The 15,745-nt window shown below is 43.1% G+C and overlaps 1 protein-coding gene across 3 annotated transcripts in view; it reads right to left on the minus strand.

Moving 5' to 3' along the window:
• The window catches only part of ARHGAP28 (Rho GTPase activating protein 28), a 155,625-nt gene that overhangs the window by 15,302 nt on the left and 124,578 nt on the right, over positions 1 to 15,745 (minus strand). For all 3 annotated transcript variants that reach the window (XM_047793753.1, XM_047793752.1, XM_047793751.1), the window contains exons 9-12: positions 15,626 to 15,717; positions 12,798 to 12,875; positions 7,272 to 7,434; positions 1,872 to 1,954 (exon numbers count right to left, since the gene is read on the minus strand). In XM_047793753.1, coding sequence (XP_047649709.1) covers positions 1,872 to 1,954; positions 7,272 to 7,434; positions 12,798 to 12,875; positions 15,626 to 15,717 — 416 coding nt within the window. The remainder of the gene's footprint in view (positions 1 to 1,871; positions 1,955 to 7,271; positions 7,435 to 12,797; positions 12,876 to 15,625; positions 15,718 to 15,745) is intronic.

Here is a 15,745-nt window from a genome sequence, read left to right on the forward strand (position 1 = left end):
TTTAAAGTAAAGTGGATAGAAAGAAATGAAAGAAAAGCCACAAAAATATGAGTATCTCATGCCTCAGTCCAAAAGTAATCTCAATTGAAAAGTTGAAAACTTTTACTTTCTGGGTGTTATTTTGCTACTGCACTTCAATTCTGGAATCTTCAGCAGACCAAAGGGAAATGATTACATGCAGCTGTGCTTAGCATTAAAAAAACTGGAAAAGCTTAATAAAATTTAGCTGGGCCTTTAAAGTATAAAGGCTTGTCAGAACTTCCTGAAATTCACCAAGAGGACTGAAATCCTAAAAAGCAATGCTCTTTGGTTTCCCAAGTTTGAATTCTGCTACAGTATCTGTAATGAGAAAATAGCACATACTAGTAGCAACACCTCACATTTATTTCAAGGTTTATTGTGAGCTAGGCATTATTCTTACTACTTTACATAAATATATGCACTCATTTTAACATCCTGACAAACCCTATGAGGTAGGTACTATTGCTGATATTGTTTTATAGATGAGAAAACCAAAGTGGAGAGGGACTGAGTAACTTTGACTAGCACCAGTTATGTGGCAGAGCCAGAACCGGATCCAAGAAAGCCTGACTCTTGAGCCAGAAATCTTGATCTTTACAGAACACTAGGTTCGATTTTTCATTCCAGTCACAATTAAGGATGGGACAGAGTGAGAGAGACGGAAGATCTTCTATTAGCAAGGTACCAAATTTTTTGATAATGCTACATCCTCAGTTATGTGAAAGGGGAGATGACATCTTAACCCCTGACACACTGAATTCTTTTTTTTTTTTAAGTGGATTAAAAGACATTGTTTGGACAAAGCCAAAGAAACAAAGCTAATAAATTTCTAGCTTTTTGAAAGTTACTAAATGGTATTAGAAACAGACATTCTCATCCCTTAGCCAATCTCCATCCTTGGGCAGAGAATATAATGACTGACACAGATGGTTTCTGTGTGTGGGAGGAGAGGTCCTCACCAAACTGAAATGTCTCACAAGGGGGTGACTTTAAGAAGCATCTCTGTTTTTGGCAGGTTTATGGGTCTCAAAATTATGGATTCTTTCCAACTCATCCTCACCTTGATTTCATTTGGAAGTTTCCAAGCATCCACTGCCCTTAGAACAGATTTTCTATTGTATACAGAATCATTATCAAAACTGCAAATGGAAACTTTGATTTTTATAAACATAAAGCAAAGAAATGAATGTGAAATAAAAGGAAGGAGTGAGGAATGGAGCACTATGGGCTCTAATTCCATCAAATGTCCTATCATATATTCATGGAGAAATAGCTTTTCTGAGCTTAATTTTCTTCATCTGGAACATAAGAAGACCCCATGAGGAGATCTCAAATTCTGAGAAGCCATAATTCTTTAAACTAAATTATCTTCATAAAGGGTAAGACATGAGCAGTCTAGAAATTTCATTTAAATCAGGGGTTTCACATTTCCTTCCCAAGGACACTTGTGAGATCTTTTGCCACTGGACTGAAGTGGGCAGCTGAGGACCAACAACGTTATATTCTATAATTTCCACAGCGGTCTCATTTACTCCTGACGTTATTCTGCTTAGGTCCTCCATCTTTGCTTTTTCCTCCTACTCTTAACCCGAGCCTGTGCCTGGCATGTGGTAGATGATCAAAATCTCTAATCGATGGAGTGAATGAAACAGAAAAGTTTAAAGAAGATTCAGGTTGTATCTTCTTTCCTGGCATCCTAGGAGAACAGCAGTGGGAACACGGAAAGGCAACAGGTTGGCTGCATTCTCAGCAGGTTGATAAGCTGTCATCTCAGTTGTCACTGTGCCATTGGAGCCCCTTCCTCTGACCCATAAGCGTCGATGACAGACTCTCAGGTCCAGACCACTTACCTGGGCTGTGTCTCTGTTGGCATCAGGCAGCGCCATGACCATGAGGTGTAAGGCTTGAAACTGTACTTTGATGTGTGGCCCTCCTAACAAGAAAACAGAAATAACCACACATTTTGAACAATGCTGATGCATCCGGACAGCCCTTCTTGCTGGCATCTGGTGGCACAGGAGGGCTCTGACAGCTTCCAGTGGGAGAGACTCAAGTTTTATGTCCAACATCATAAATCCATTCACTTGGACAAGGGCTTCAGTCTGTCAACTCCTCCTGAGCTCCTCAGGATGCCAATGTAGAGGCTGGTGGCCAAGGAGGTCCTAAAAATAGCTCTGGATCTGCATAACACTTCTCCTTGCAAAGTACTTGTTTTACTTTTATGCTGCAAACAGCGAGCATGAAGTTCAATTCAGGAGAAAATAAATCTTGCTTCCATACAAAGGAGCAGCAGCATAATTATTACGAGCACAGATTCTAGAACCAGATTCAAATCCTGCGTCTACTACTTCATCACTGAGTGACCTGGGGCAGGCTATTTAACCATTCGTTGCTTCTATGTTATGATCTGTAAAATGGGAATAGTCACCAGACCCACCTCACTGGACTGTTAGGAAGACTGAGTTAATGTCTAGAGTGTTTCCACAAGTGCCTGTACATAGTCCCCTCTCTATGTGTATGCTCTTGTTATTATGATCAATGACGCTTATTTTGGATCTAAAATGAACATCAAGGGAAAGTGACCGTAGTAGTTAGAGCTAAGGAGATTCTTGAGTAGTTTATTCCCTGGCAGTGACAGAAGATGGCGCCAGAGGGTTGGCCTTCTGCTACTGTGTGTTCTTGATAGTGGCTCTTCCTCTTTTAGGGAGAGGATCTTAGGAATTCCATCCGCAACTGGATAATCCACAACCAGCTGTGCTGAAAATGTAGGGTATATTTGAGCATGGGGCTTTGCCTGGTCTCTGTGTTCTCTTCAAAATGGTCTCAGGGTGGGGAGTTTCTGGAGGGAGGGGTTATGTTCCACAATCTCTGGGGAGGTCTCAAGTTGACGGAAAACCTGTCAATTTACAGTCAATGGATCAAGGCAGCCAGCTGCCTATAGAGCTCCTTAGTTATAGTAGTGGAAACACTCCTGTGACAAGTGACTAGGTCACAGGAGGTCACGTGCACTCAAGTGAGGCGTAAAGGACTGGCGTATGTCACCACGTAATGAAGGAACATCTGGGAGGAGTATTTATAGGCTCACATTGTATACTTTCAGCACAATCCCCAAGTGGATTTCTAAACATTTATGTCAAATTTGTAAACAAAAATGACACAGGTCCAGGATGTTTTTGAAAATGGCTAATGCATGCTGACGTGAGTTTGCCTGATTAATAGGCGCTATCAGAAGCATAGCTCAGTACAAAGCATGTGGGGAGACATGAGACATTATTTTAATGCATAAATCGCAGGCTAAGGGCTGTCTATAATTTTTCAATGGTGCCCCCAAAAAGCCTCTGGGGGGAACAATAGATGCAGAGGCAGGCTCTGTACTTCCATTAGTTTCAGATCAACTGTGAAATTTCCCTTAAGACAAAAAATCTAAACTGGCAAATAATCCATTTTCATTTTATTTAGGAAACCTGGCTTTACACTGTTTTGTGGTTAATAGTTTTGCAGTTAATTCATTTATTGCATCCTAGTTAAGAGTCTTTTTTATTCCCCCTGAGGTCATTATTTTCCCAGAAAGTTATTAAACTTCTCATGAAAGTACCTCAGGTTTGATTGATGAACTCTTAGTCTTTTAATTTTATGAGCAATTTTTGGACCATGTTTGAAAAGAGAAAGTAATTATACCAGTGGAAAAGACTCTACATTCCTGAACTCTGTTTCAGAGTAAAAATAGGGGCAGCTTAAATGCACACATGTGCATGGTTCTTCCTTTCAGAAAATCTTGTTCCAAGGAGAGCTCACTCCAGGTGGCAAAAAAGGCCATCTTCCCCACTGGTAGGAGCCCAGAACTTTGGGCTTCCTGTGGGGTTGGCTGGGATGAAATCAATCACTGCAATATAGTATTTTTTCACTTTCAAAGTCATAAAAGAAATGTGGGGAGTTACCGTCATGGCACAGTGGTTAACAAATCCGACTAGGAACCATGAAGTGGCGGGTTCAATCCCTGGCCTCGCTCAGTGGGTTAAGGATCCAGCGTTGCTGTGAGCTGTGGTGTAGGTTGCAAACGTGGCTTGGATCCCGAGTTGCTGTGGCTCTGGTATAGGCTGGTGGCTACAGCTCTAATTACACCCCTAGCCTGGGAACCTCCATATGCTGCAGGAGCGGCCCTAGAAAAGGCAAAAAAAAAAAAAAAAGAAAGAAAGAAAGAAATGTGGATGTGGACTCTCCTATGAACCTTTTCAGGATATATTCCAGATTTTCTCTTCTCATTGAAGTGTACTGGCTTCAATCTCTGGATAATGATATTAAGAAAAACTAATTTAAATATGGTCTTCTTCTTGAATAGGATTTTCTGAATAGGTCTTTCATGGGAGATTTGACTTTTCCTTGTATAATTCCATAAGATCAAAAGAAAAAAGAAAAACAAAAACAAAAAACATCTTCTATGGCATCAACCTGTTTTGATGAGTTGTTTAGCACATCAAGGTAATTTCTACAGCCCATTTTCTAGAAGAGCAAACTTCACAGAAGATGCTATGTTTTTTTGACTTTATAAACAAAGGCAGGACGTTCTTCTTCTAATATGGCTGAGGAAGCTCCTCCCCAGTCAATCCTCTTTAAGACCACGATAAACTCTGGACAAGTTCAAAGGACAACCACCTGAAGCACTGGCGAATGAACAAAAGCAGGCAGATTTAGGAAAGGATTGGACACTTGGAATTAGGGAATGGCACAGGGAGAGTTTCGCTTTTTTTTTTTTTTTGTCTTTTTGCCATTTCTTGGGCTGCTCCCGCGGCATATGGAGGTTCCCAGGCTAGGGATTGAATCGGAGCTGTAGCCGCCGGCCTACGCCGCAGCTACAGCAACGTGGGATCCGAGCCTCGTCTGTGACCTACACCACAGCTCACGGCAACGCTGGATCCTTAACCCGCTGCGCAAGGCCAGGGATCGAACCTGCAACCTCATGGTTCCTAGTCAGATTCATTAACCACTGAGCCATGACGGGAACTCCTGTTTCTGGCTTTTAATTTGTGGTCATGCCATAGATGGTGCTACACGAGGTGCCAAAAATTCCGAAAGAAAACCCTAGTTTTTCTTGCCTGAACAACTACCAGATAGGGGTCAGGATGACCACAGTCATTGGGAATTTATGGGGAGTCCTGGAAAAGAAAGGTCAAGAAATAGAAGGCCCTAAATCTAGTACAAAATCCACCCAAATCTTGGCCCACCCCATAAACTATGCCTCTGTGGAGTACCACAGGTAAGGACTAAACAGCAAATTATCTGCTTCAATACAAAAAAACCCAAACAAACCAAGCAAAAAACCCTACTCTTTGGAGAAATATCATAGAATGCAGAGTCTCCAAAATATTCACAATGTTTTGGATTCAGCTTAAACTTACTTTGACATAAACAGTGACAATCAATAGAGACCAAGCCTCAGATGACTCAAATGTTGCAACTAGCAGACAAGGATGCTGAAGCAGCTATCATAACTGTGCTCAATGATGGAAGGGAAAATATGCTTATATTGAATGATGGGAGTTCCCGTTATGGCTCAGCAGTAATGAACCTGACCAGTATGCATGAGGACACAGGTTCGATCCCTGGCCTTGGTCAGTGGCTTCAGGATGCGGTGTTGCTGTGAGTTGTGGTGTAGGTTGCAGATGCGGCTTGGATCCCACATTGCTGTGGCGTAGCCCGTCAGCTGTAGCACCGATTCGACCCCTAGCCTGGGAATCTCCATATGCTGTAGGTGTGCTCCGCCCAGGCAAAAAAAAAAAAAATGAAAAAAATGAAAAGATAATGCAATCTCAGCAGGTAAATAAAAAATAGTTTAAAAGTAGCAACTGGAAATTCTGTAACTGAAAATATACAATATCTGAAATCAAAAAAAAGAATGAAAACAATTCATTGTTTCTCTTAAACATATTATAGTACATATTATTATTATTATTATTTTATTTTTTGTCTTTTTGCCTTTTCTAGGGCCGCTCCTGTGGTATAGTACATATTAAAAAGAAAAGAGATACAGGTCACAGCATGTCAGTTAAAACTTAGACAAGGACTCTGTCTTATCATATTCTCTTCTCTGAAGACACATACGGTTATTTTACGGATCTTGTTCAGTAAAAATTTCAAAGACTTAGAACCTACTAATTTTTAGGACCAATTCTGACATACAACTTAGGATCTGACTATTATTTTCTTTCATTGTGGTTTTAAAGATTCAATAGTTCTGGTCAACCTGCAGAAGAGTGCAAACTGGCAGATACAGATAATGCCTATTAGGCTCATATAGTGTTTTCAAATTTGAACTTCTGGCTGATATTTTCAAATTAAGAGCTTTTGCACTAAAGCTTGGATTTGGCTCCCGTTCTGCATGGTACCATCACCTACAGCTGAGCAGTGGCCGGCCTCTTCATACGAGATACAGCCTCCTAGTCTGGCCACAGTCCCTTTTCTGTCCATACAGAACCACCCATTACTTAATGTGCTTATACATATTTAGGCTTGTGATGCCTGCATTCCTCAGGTGAGTACTCCATTCTACTTTGCTAAATTTCTCCTGTCACACCTTCTACAATATTCAATCCTTAGGCTGAGGCCATGCCAAATTATTCCTTGACTGCCAAATTCAACATACACTGTCCAGTTTCTATGCTTTTATTCAAGGACCCCCCTAAAGCCTCATCTATGTGACTTTGTAACTTTCAGAAACACTATTCGATACTGCAATTTTCAAAGACAAAACACCTTCTGTGCAGCATGTATTGCATGCTACATTATCAGACCCAGGACCTCGGATTTAAGGAAGGGAGAAATCTCAGAATTTTTGAAGGACTATTCTATACCAGACAGTATCCTAGATGTCTTCATTCAATACCCACAACGACCCTGACAAGCAGTTATTATCTGCAATTTACAGGTGCAGCAATGAAGCTCAGAAAGGGTGACTGCATGGGTAACAGATGGTTGAGCGGGAATTTGCATTTCAAGAGCCTTGGTCTGTCTGTAACCCTCTCTGACACTTAATGATTATAAAACCCTCTAAATCAAATCTACGAGACTTAGATATATAAACATATAAAGACATGATTATTTACCATCAAACGTGGTATTTCACCAAGAATGACCAGGAAATAGCAAGTCTATACATTTAAGATCATATATGATTAGGCATCTTTCCTCTGCTCTGTGTCATTTTATTGATAAGACATATCTTAGTCTATTCACACTTAACTTCTTCCACCTACTTTCCATTAGAGTGATGAAGGCAGGTATATATTCCACAGGGAAGAGAGAGGTGGGTAGTTCTCTGAAAAATGCTTTCAACATCACTGCAGCTTCTCTATGGCACATTTTGTCCCATTTAAATTTATCGGCATTAAACTTGGCATCCAGTTCTTCACGGTATTGCTGAAAATCAAGGACAACAAGTCAACATTCGATGAGTGTTACCACTTGATGCCCCTCTTCCCCTTTAGTTATTACATAAATTACTTTTATAATTAGATTGAAAAACCAATATCTACTAAGCTTATCTTTTTTGCGACATGATTCAAGAAGTGAAATACCTACTCCTGAATGTATTTTTAAAAAAACAGTTTTCTAAAATCCTTTTGGAATAATGTTAATCTTGAAGTAATTTGTCATCTACACAAGTACAAAAATTTCTTTACTTAGAACACAGTTTCATTTATATGGTTTTGGCAGAATACTGCCTATCCCCACATCATAAATGCACTGCTAGATTTTGAGAAAGTTTTCATTCCCTTTTTTTTCCCCATGATCACTTCCCTCTGCCATCTTGTCTTTTATTTCTAAATTAGAATAAGAATATATGCCTCTTGGCTAGTTCACATACGGAATGAGAAATCCCAACCCAGGAGCTCTGACCTCACTGCAACACACAGACCAGTGACATCTTCCTGGAGCAATTAAGCAAAGTCTTATGCCAAGATGTACACATGTCTTCCAAATGTCTGCATGCCTGCCCAATCCTTCGTAAGGTTTGGAACACTATGTAAATACTTTGAAAAAAAATCATTAAACGTCTAGGTTTTACTTGGATTATACATTTTACATTATGAATTCTTTTGATGGCCAGTGTCACCCATTCCATTGCTCTCTTGAACTACAGAGTTCACCAATAATACCGGGCAGTTACAGTCAGTTCCCCAACTGACAATAACTGTTTCAAAAAGGATATTTAGAAAAAGAACTCTGAAAACCCTCAGTTTCCTGAAGTCCTCTGCTTTATTCTCATGGGAAGCCTAGTCTCCCAGCCTTGAACTTGTCCAACCAGTTGGTATGCACCTCTGACCTTTTCCTCCCAAGGAGCAGCTCACTAACCAGCCCAGACAGAAATGCTCCCATGGCTCCAGAGCCTGCAAAACAGGCCACACCCTTGCAGGATATGTCTCCTACAGAAATGGAGACAGGGACATGAGTCCATGCTCATCCTTCAGTCCCTACTGATGACCTCAAAAGAAGATTTTTATCTTGAGAAGCTCTCAATCTAACAGGAATAATACAGCCCATCAAACAATCCTTTGTTGATAAATACACTTTATAAAGCATGGAAACATATATATAAAGCCCTTCCTAGAATAAAAGAGCCCAGAGTGGGCTCAGGGAAGAGGAGGATGTGTGGGATCCATTCTCTGCCCTTTGGTGTCTTGTGGGTGGGGCGATTTCATGCACTCAGAACGCTAACTCGGGGTGCTCCCTGCCATGAGAAAGCCAGGTATGGGGTGCAACGCAGCCATGGAAAGGAGAATCAAACTCTACTGGGCCAAGTCTCGAGGACTGGTGAGGAGCGTACAGAGGAAGAAAAGAGAAACTGTTCCAGCAGGGACACAAATGCAAGGAGACCCAGGAGGCCTGGGGAACTCCAGGATGTGGTTCTGCGTTGCTGCAGCATCACCGCCGGGGGAGGCCAAAGAGGGAGATGAGCCTAGGGACCAGACCAGAGCCCATTCTAAGTGGACAGGACTGCATACTGTGGGCACAGAGGCAACATGGAAAGTTCCAAGCTAGAGAAGGACAAGGTAAGGCATCTTTTCTGACAGCCAGTGGAACTGTGGTTGGGGAGCAGGCTAAAGGCACCCAAAGTAGTTATTGGCTATGGCACCATTTCTGGTGTCAGACAATTGAGGACTAATCCTGGAGAGGCAGTTGTGGGATGGACAGAAGAGGTGGCATTTAAGAAACTCCTGGGAGGGAAAATTCTCAAGGATCAGTGAAGGGCTGAATATGAGGCTCTGAGGGAGACAAAAAATCCCACTGCTAGCTGGAGTAATGGGCAGGTGGAGGTGCTGTTAACAGGAAATAGAGGGGGAGGAGCAAATGATTTCCACCTACTCTCTGATACCCTGCCTGCCATAAAGCAAAGGGGAAATTGTTTTCCAAGTGGGCAGGAAGCACCGGCAGAAGCAGAATAATCCAAATCCACTTCTCACAGGCTTGTGCCACAGGAAGCTCTCTGAGACACTAGGTGATTGTCATTCTAACCTGCCCAGGCTCCCCTGTCATCTGAGACGCAGCACAGCACCAGGGCAGGCTCTACAACCAGATTCTTCAGGTATTTATCCCAGTTCCACATCTGCCGGGTTGTATGGCCTGGGAAGGTTCTCACTGCACAATAGGAATATTAAAAGGACCTTTTAGAGCCTGAATCGGACAATATAATGTGAAGCTCAGGGGCAGGTCCTGCCACACAGAGAGCTCAGTAAACGCCGCACCTCTGTTACCTTCCGCTCCTCTGGGTCTGTTACCACCTCCAACGTTATTACTATGAGAGATTCTCATGTGCGCTGTGGCTATTTGGATAATGACATCACACTGTCCCATCTGGATGACCAGTGTGAGACAAAGCAGAGAGGAAGAGTGTCCTTCTTGGTTTGGACAGGAGGGCAGTAGATGAAGGAGCAAGCTGATGTTTCTATGGTGCCCTAAAGATGCCCTAGAGATGAAGCCACCTGACCCGGGGTGGTTTTCCCTGCCAGAGCCGGGGAGCGTGGAGAGGTTAAAGAAGCCAGGCTTCACCCACGGTCAGTGAGACACTAGGCAAGGGTCAGGACCTGGTCCTTAAGCCTCAGAGAACATCCAACCTGCTTCCACTTTGGAGGTAATTTTATAAAAATGCAAATGACCTGCCTTCAGCTAAAAACCAGTTCGGGAAGGAGAGCAGCAGACCAGGTAGCATCATTGTAAACATTTAGAGCCACCTCTGAGTACTTGCAACAAGTTGAAAGAGAAAACCCTGTGTGTCCAACCAGTCTGCCTTCTTCATAAAGTACATTCCCCAGTGTTTGGCTCAAATTTCTGTCATTTTTAGAAAGGAAAATCACTGGACACACCGTAGCATTAAATGGGTTCCAAATGAGCCAAGGCAGCCTCACTAGAGGAATGGGCTGGGCAGCCATGTTCCTGCTGTGGTAAAATGGGCAGTGCCCTCAAGGCTGCTTCCCCTGGGGTCTAACCGGGCCTTGAGAGCACAACCCAGGTTGACACCTGAGTGTGGGCATCATCCATCGGGCACAATTTGAGGGTAATTACAATGGAGTTTTAACGTTCTCTTCCCAAGCACATTCCTAGGAAAAAAAATAGCCTAACAGATGAAAAAATTTTTTTTACAAGTTAGAAGTCTGAACAAAGGAGGAAAATAAAGACCCCTTTAATATATCAAGTTACAGTGCCTTTCCAACTGCAATATTCCCCCGTTTCTGTTCACTGGCTCAGAGGTCTTTCACATCAGCTTTCCTGGAGCTCAAACCAAGAAAACATCTGGATTACATTTTTTGGACAAACAAGAGATGGAATAAATAGGCTGAAACTACATAAGAGTGATGAAGGGCCACGAGGGACTTCTGACCTAAATGTGCTTCGGGAATGAAAGTGCCTATGAGAACACGTTAAAGGAATTATTGGCCTTTGGTAAGTATTTTTCAGTCAATGATTAGCTAAAGAAAAGCAACATGTGCTATGATGTTCAACTTCATACCCACAAGAAATGTTGTGTGATGTTTTCTCCTTTTGAGTATTTTCAAAAGTACAATTTTAAATCATATCCACTATGCTTTCTGCCCCCTCTGTCTCTGTCTCTCTCTCTTTCTCTCACACACACACCCCCACACAGTAAGAGTCAGTAAGAATATGCATGAATGCAGCTTCCCCATTACAGAGGGAGGTTTAGAGGGACAGAGTCTAATTGTTTGGGAAAGTCATTTCTCTGACTTCATTTTGGTTCTCTGACTCTATAGATAAAGCCAAAAACTTAACCTAAACTAGTGATAGCTTTCGTCCTCGGATTCAGGACACACTTGTTTAGAAGTATATGTAAAAACCATACCTGTGAGCACCTGCCACAAAAAGCAGATCCCATTTAGATAGTAGAAACTTCACGGAGCCATTAGGAATTTGGAATTTTCCTGGCTTCCAAATGAACTTGTGCTGGAATTGAACAATCTCTACTCCCAGGAAGTCACAACTCCCCCAGATGCGCTGACCTCTGTCACTGGCCAAGTGTGGGCCCTGTCAGGTCTCCCTTCAAATAAGAATCAGCCAAGTATCTGCAAAATATCTAGACGGCTCACCATCCTTCCCCCCAGCTTCTGCACCTTCTGATGGCCTTGGGCCCCTCCCCTCAGGCAGCCCCCGGGCCATGAGCGCAGCATGGGGGGCTGGCCAGCACTTGGCCCCATGAGGCTCAGCCTGCCCAAGCCCGCCTCCTCCCCTCCATCCTCCAGTAAGTCTTTTCCACTCCTAACTCTGTCCCAGCACCTGCTTCTGCAGCTTCCGATAGACACAGCCTGTTTATTCTCAGATTCCGCTTTGAAAAAAATCTCAACATACTTCTCTGTAACAACTCCGAGACTTCTGAAACGAATAGAATTTCCTGAACAGGTGTCAAAAGGAATTAGTGAAGAGGTGCTTTTCGGCCCCTACACCATGGCTTCCCAGTTCTAAACACAGCCAGGTCCACTCTTCCCTCCCCCTGAGGTTTTCTTCTCAAGGATTTATTACTTAAATCTGCTCATGTCTCCACGTGCACCCAGCAGGGAGTGACCCAGGCAGGGGCGGACTCTTCATGCTGTGGGCCACCCACCCCCGGCAGACAAAGTGGGGGATCTTACTGGAAATTTAGGAGGCAAGCTTTTCTTTACAAATGATCCTTTCCTTAGCTGTACTGGAGTCTGCCATCATGTAGAAGTAAGAAAGGAAAAGAATTCACACTGCACGGGTGGTTTTACATGGAGAAACTGACATTGCCTTAAATGGAATTGGGTTTTAGAACTGCTGAGCGAGTGTTTTAGTGGTTACAGCCATTCCTACAAACACTTATATAAAGACTTTCATTACAAAGAAAGCCAAAGAATGTTTCTAAGTTTAAGCAATCGATAATGGAAATCAGAGCTCGTCTAATACTGGCTTAGTGAACTCCATGACTGAGAGGGATGCAAAAAACGCAAGTATTTACCCCCAAACCAGAGATGGAACCTTTCAACTTTTCCAAATTAAAGACAAGCAGCAGTTTTTGATGGTGCATTGATGTGTGGTTTCATTGTTTTTGTTGGTTTTTTTTTATTGTTGTTGTTTTAATTTAAAGAGATACACAACTCAGGATCATGGAACATTTGATCATAAGCATTGAGGAATGCTTGACAGGATCAGGCAATAGTATCAATAGTAACAACAAACAAGTAGACACCCGGTGCTGGTGTGGACCGGGTCTAACTTGCTGAGGTCTCTCACTAGGAGAGAAAAATGTCCCGTACCTTGACTTTGGCAGTACATCCTGAAAGTCGAAAAATTCCTTCAGATTCCAGACCCGATTCCTCAACTTTCTCAAAGAACTAGAAAGCAAAGAAACATGACACAAATAAATATCTCCGTATGATTAGAAACATCTGAAACAGTAATGGCGATGAAGACAACTGATAAATTACCAACATATATACACGCCTGGGACTCGAACGCCTTGTTAAAGGTTCACACACTCCCGCGAGGTCAAAGTTAGCCTCAATTTGCAAATAAGGAGATGGAGACTTAGAGCTGTTTTTCACCTTCTCAGGATCGACCTCAAAAGTAATGGCACTGGCTCTCTCAAGCTTGTGCTATTAACCAGCAACGTATGCTGCCACTTAACTGTCTTATGATCTGACTACTGTATCTCTGCAGGTTGACCAGGACAAAAAGATCCCAAATCTACTACCATTGGTTGTACTACTCTGGCTAAGAAACTGTAGGGATTCTAGGAAATCCGACCAAGGAATCAGAAACTGGAAAGGCTCAGAGCTCTCAGGTGCTCTCATGGTAACAATGGTGGTTTTGTATTAAATAATAATAAACACTAGCATCGACCGTGCACTGACTGCGTGTCAGATGATGTCCTCAGCACTCACACACACTAACCCACAGGAATCCTACAGGGTGGGTACCAGTCGGCTACCCATTCCACTGCGGAGGAGACTGAAGCACAGGAAGGATAAGTGACCTGCCCGTTCACACAGCAAAGGCACAATCCAGAGTCTCTGCTCTTTCCCTGCCAGGAACTAAGGCAGTTCCTACAGGGATGAAGGAAAACAGGTGCTCAGGAGGAAGAGGCATGTGCACAAGAGAAGCCTCTGCCGCAGGACCAGAGGAGCAGTGCTCCAGGTGCCTTGAAAGAGGAGCTCGGGCTTAGCAGGGGCGAGCGGGCACCTACTGGGGACTAATATGAGACAAGGCCAGGTGCAGTCTCACTGGCATCTACTGTGCCTCTGCCTTGTGCTAGGTTTCTGCACCTGCATAACAATGTCAGGTGTTGAATCTTCTCAGTCTTAAGTTTTGTGGATGCATTTTCTTCAAACTCTGTCCTTTCCCTAGAGGACAAAGGGCATAATTCTGGTTCCAATTCAAGGAAGGGAAGGAAATCTTAGAGTCACCATGGACTTGGCCTTGGACCCACATATCCTTCCTGCATCCACCTTTCACTGGCTGTGTGTTCCTGAGTAAGGTGTCTCCCCTACGATGCCTCAGCTGCCTCACCAGGAGAGGGGAGATGACAGCACCTACTCCCGGGGCTGCTCAGTGCTGACCAGACACGACAGAGACAGATGTCCCGGCGTGGCCCAGGGCAGGGGAGGCACCCCCCCAGCCCTGCATGCCCACTGTTGCTGGCATCCCCTGCTCCCACTGGCAGCCAATCCATCACCTGACTTGAGGAGTAGATCAGTTGGAGGTACTGGTGGCAAATTTTGGAAGACAGCAAAGGGATATCAAAATGTTACTGTGAATAAAGTATGCTTCCTCAGTATTTTCACATATCATTTAAAAACTCAGTTTAGAGGCGTTCTCATTGTGGCTCAGCAGGTTAAGAACCTACATAGCATCAGTGAGGATGCAGGTCTGATTCCTGGCCTCACTCAGTGGGTTAAGGTGTTCCCATGAGCTGCTACATAGGTCACAGATGTGAGTCGGATCGAGTGTTGCCGTGGCTGTGGCATAGGAAAAAAAACAAAAACAAAAACAGAAAAACCCTAAGTTTAGGAGTTCCCTGGCGGCCTGGAGGGTTAAGGACCTAGCACTGTCACTGCTGTAGCTCTGTTCACTGCTTGTGGCACTGTTTGGGTCCCTGGCCCAGGAACTTCTGTACATGGCAGGCACAGTCAAAAATACCCTCAAAACACTCAGTTTAAAATTCAACAAGATCTGTGTCTAAGGCTTGGCATTTTAATTGTGCCACTGATGTCACTGTTGAATCGATGCACAGTTACGTAAACCAGTGTAAATTAATGGCTTAGGGAGTTCCCTGGTGGTCTAGAGGTCTAGTGGTTAGAACTCAGTGCTCTCACCACTCATGGCCTGGGTTCGATCCCTGATCTGGGCACTGAGATCCCATATCAAGCTGCTGCATGCTGTGGCAAAACAAAAGCAAAAACAAAAACACAACCCACGATTTAAGAGCAAATGAGCCATTCACCAATGATGGCCACAGAGATAATAGCATATGGTAGTTCAGATAATATCATTTTCAAAAACTTCCCAAAGCAAAATTCTTCTCTATCTAAATGTATCATATCTCCCAGTCATGTGAAACACCACAAGAATAAGGTGATTTTTTTAGACCTTATTTAGCTTTGTTGGGAAAACTCATTTCAACAATTCCACATACACATCTCTAAACACTCAACCTGTGATGTATCTCAGCAAATACTTGTATGATTAGCAAATGGACTGCCCATAATCAACGGTCATCTTTTATCCCAAATGGAATAATCAAATACACACACAAAACACATACACACACACAAATAACATTTTAAAAGTATTCAAAGAAATAGAACTGTGAAGGAAGCCATGTGACAGAGCATCTGTGCCTATCACCTGATGCCTTATGGTAGGGCAGAGTGACAGGTTCCAGAACTGCAGAGCAAAGCAAACTGGTCCAAGCACTTGTGGGTGTCACGTGGACACATAGAAGAAAGCTGGAAATCACCAAGGCCCAAGTCCTAATAGGGATTTAGTGTCTTGAAATCTAAAGGAAAATTCATCAGTGGGTTTACAACTAGCAAACTGCAAGTATGCCCTCTATTAAACTCCCCTTCATTTACAATCTACTCACTTTTTGTAACACAAGAGGAACTTTCACTCCAGAGTCTTTCCTTCGGTCATTGTCCAGTAGGACTGTAAGAGGGACTCCAAAAATCCCGCTGTCTTCATTGTAAAATAGTCAAGAAAGAAA

Source organism: Phacochoerus africanus, chromosome 8, assembly GCF_016906955.1.
Source record: "Phacochoerus africanus isolate WHEZ1 chromosome 8, ROS_Pafr_v1, whole genome shotgun sequence".
Lineage (NCBI taxonomy): Eukaryota > Metazoa > Chordata > Mammalia > Artiodactyla > Suidae > Phacochoerus > Phacochoerus africanus.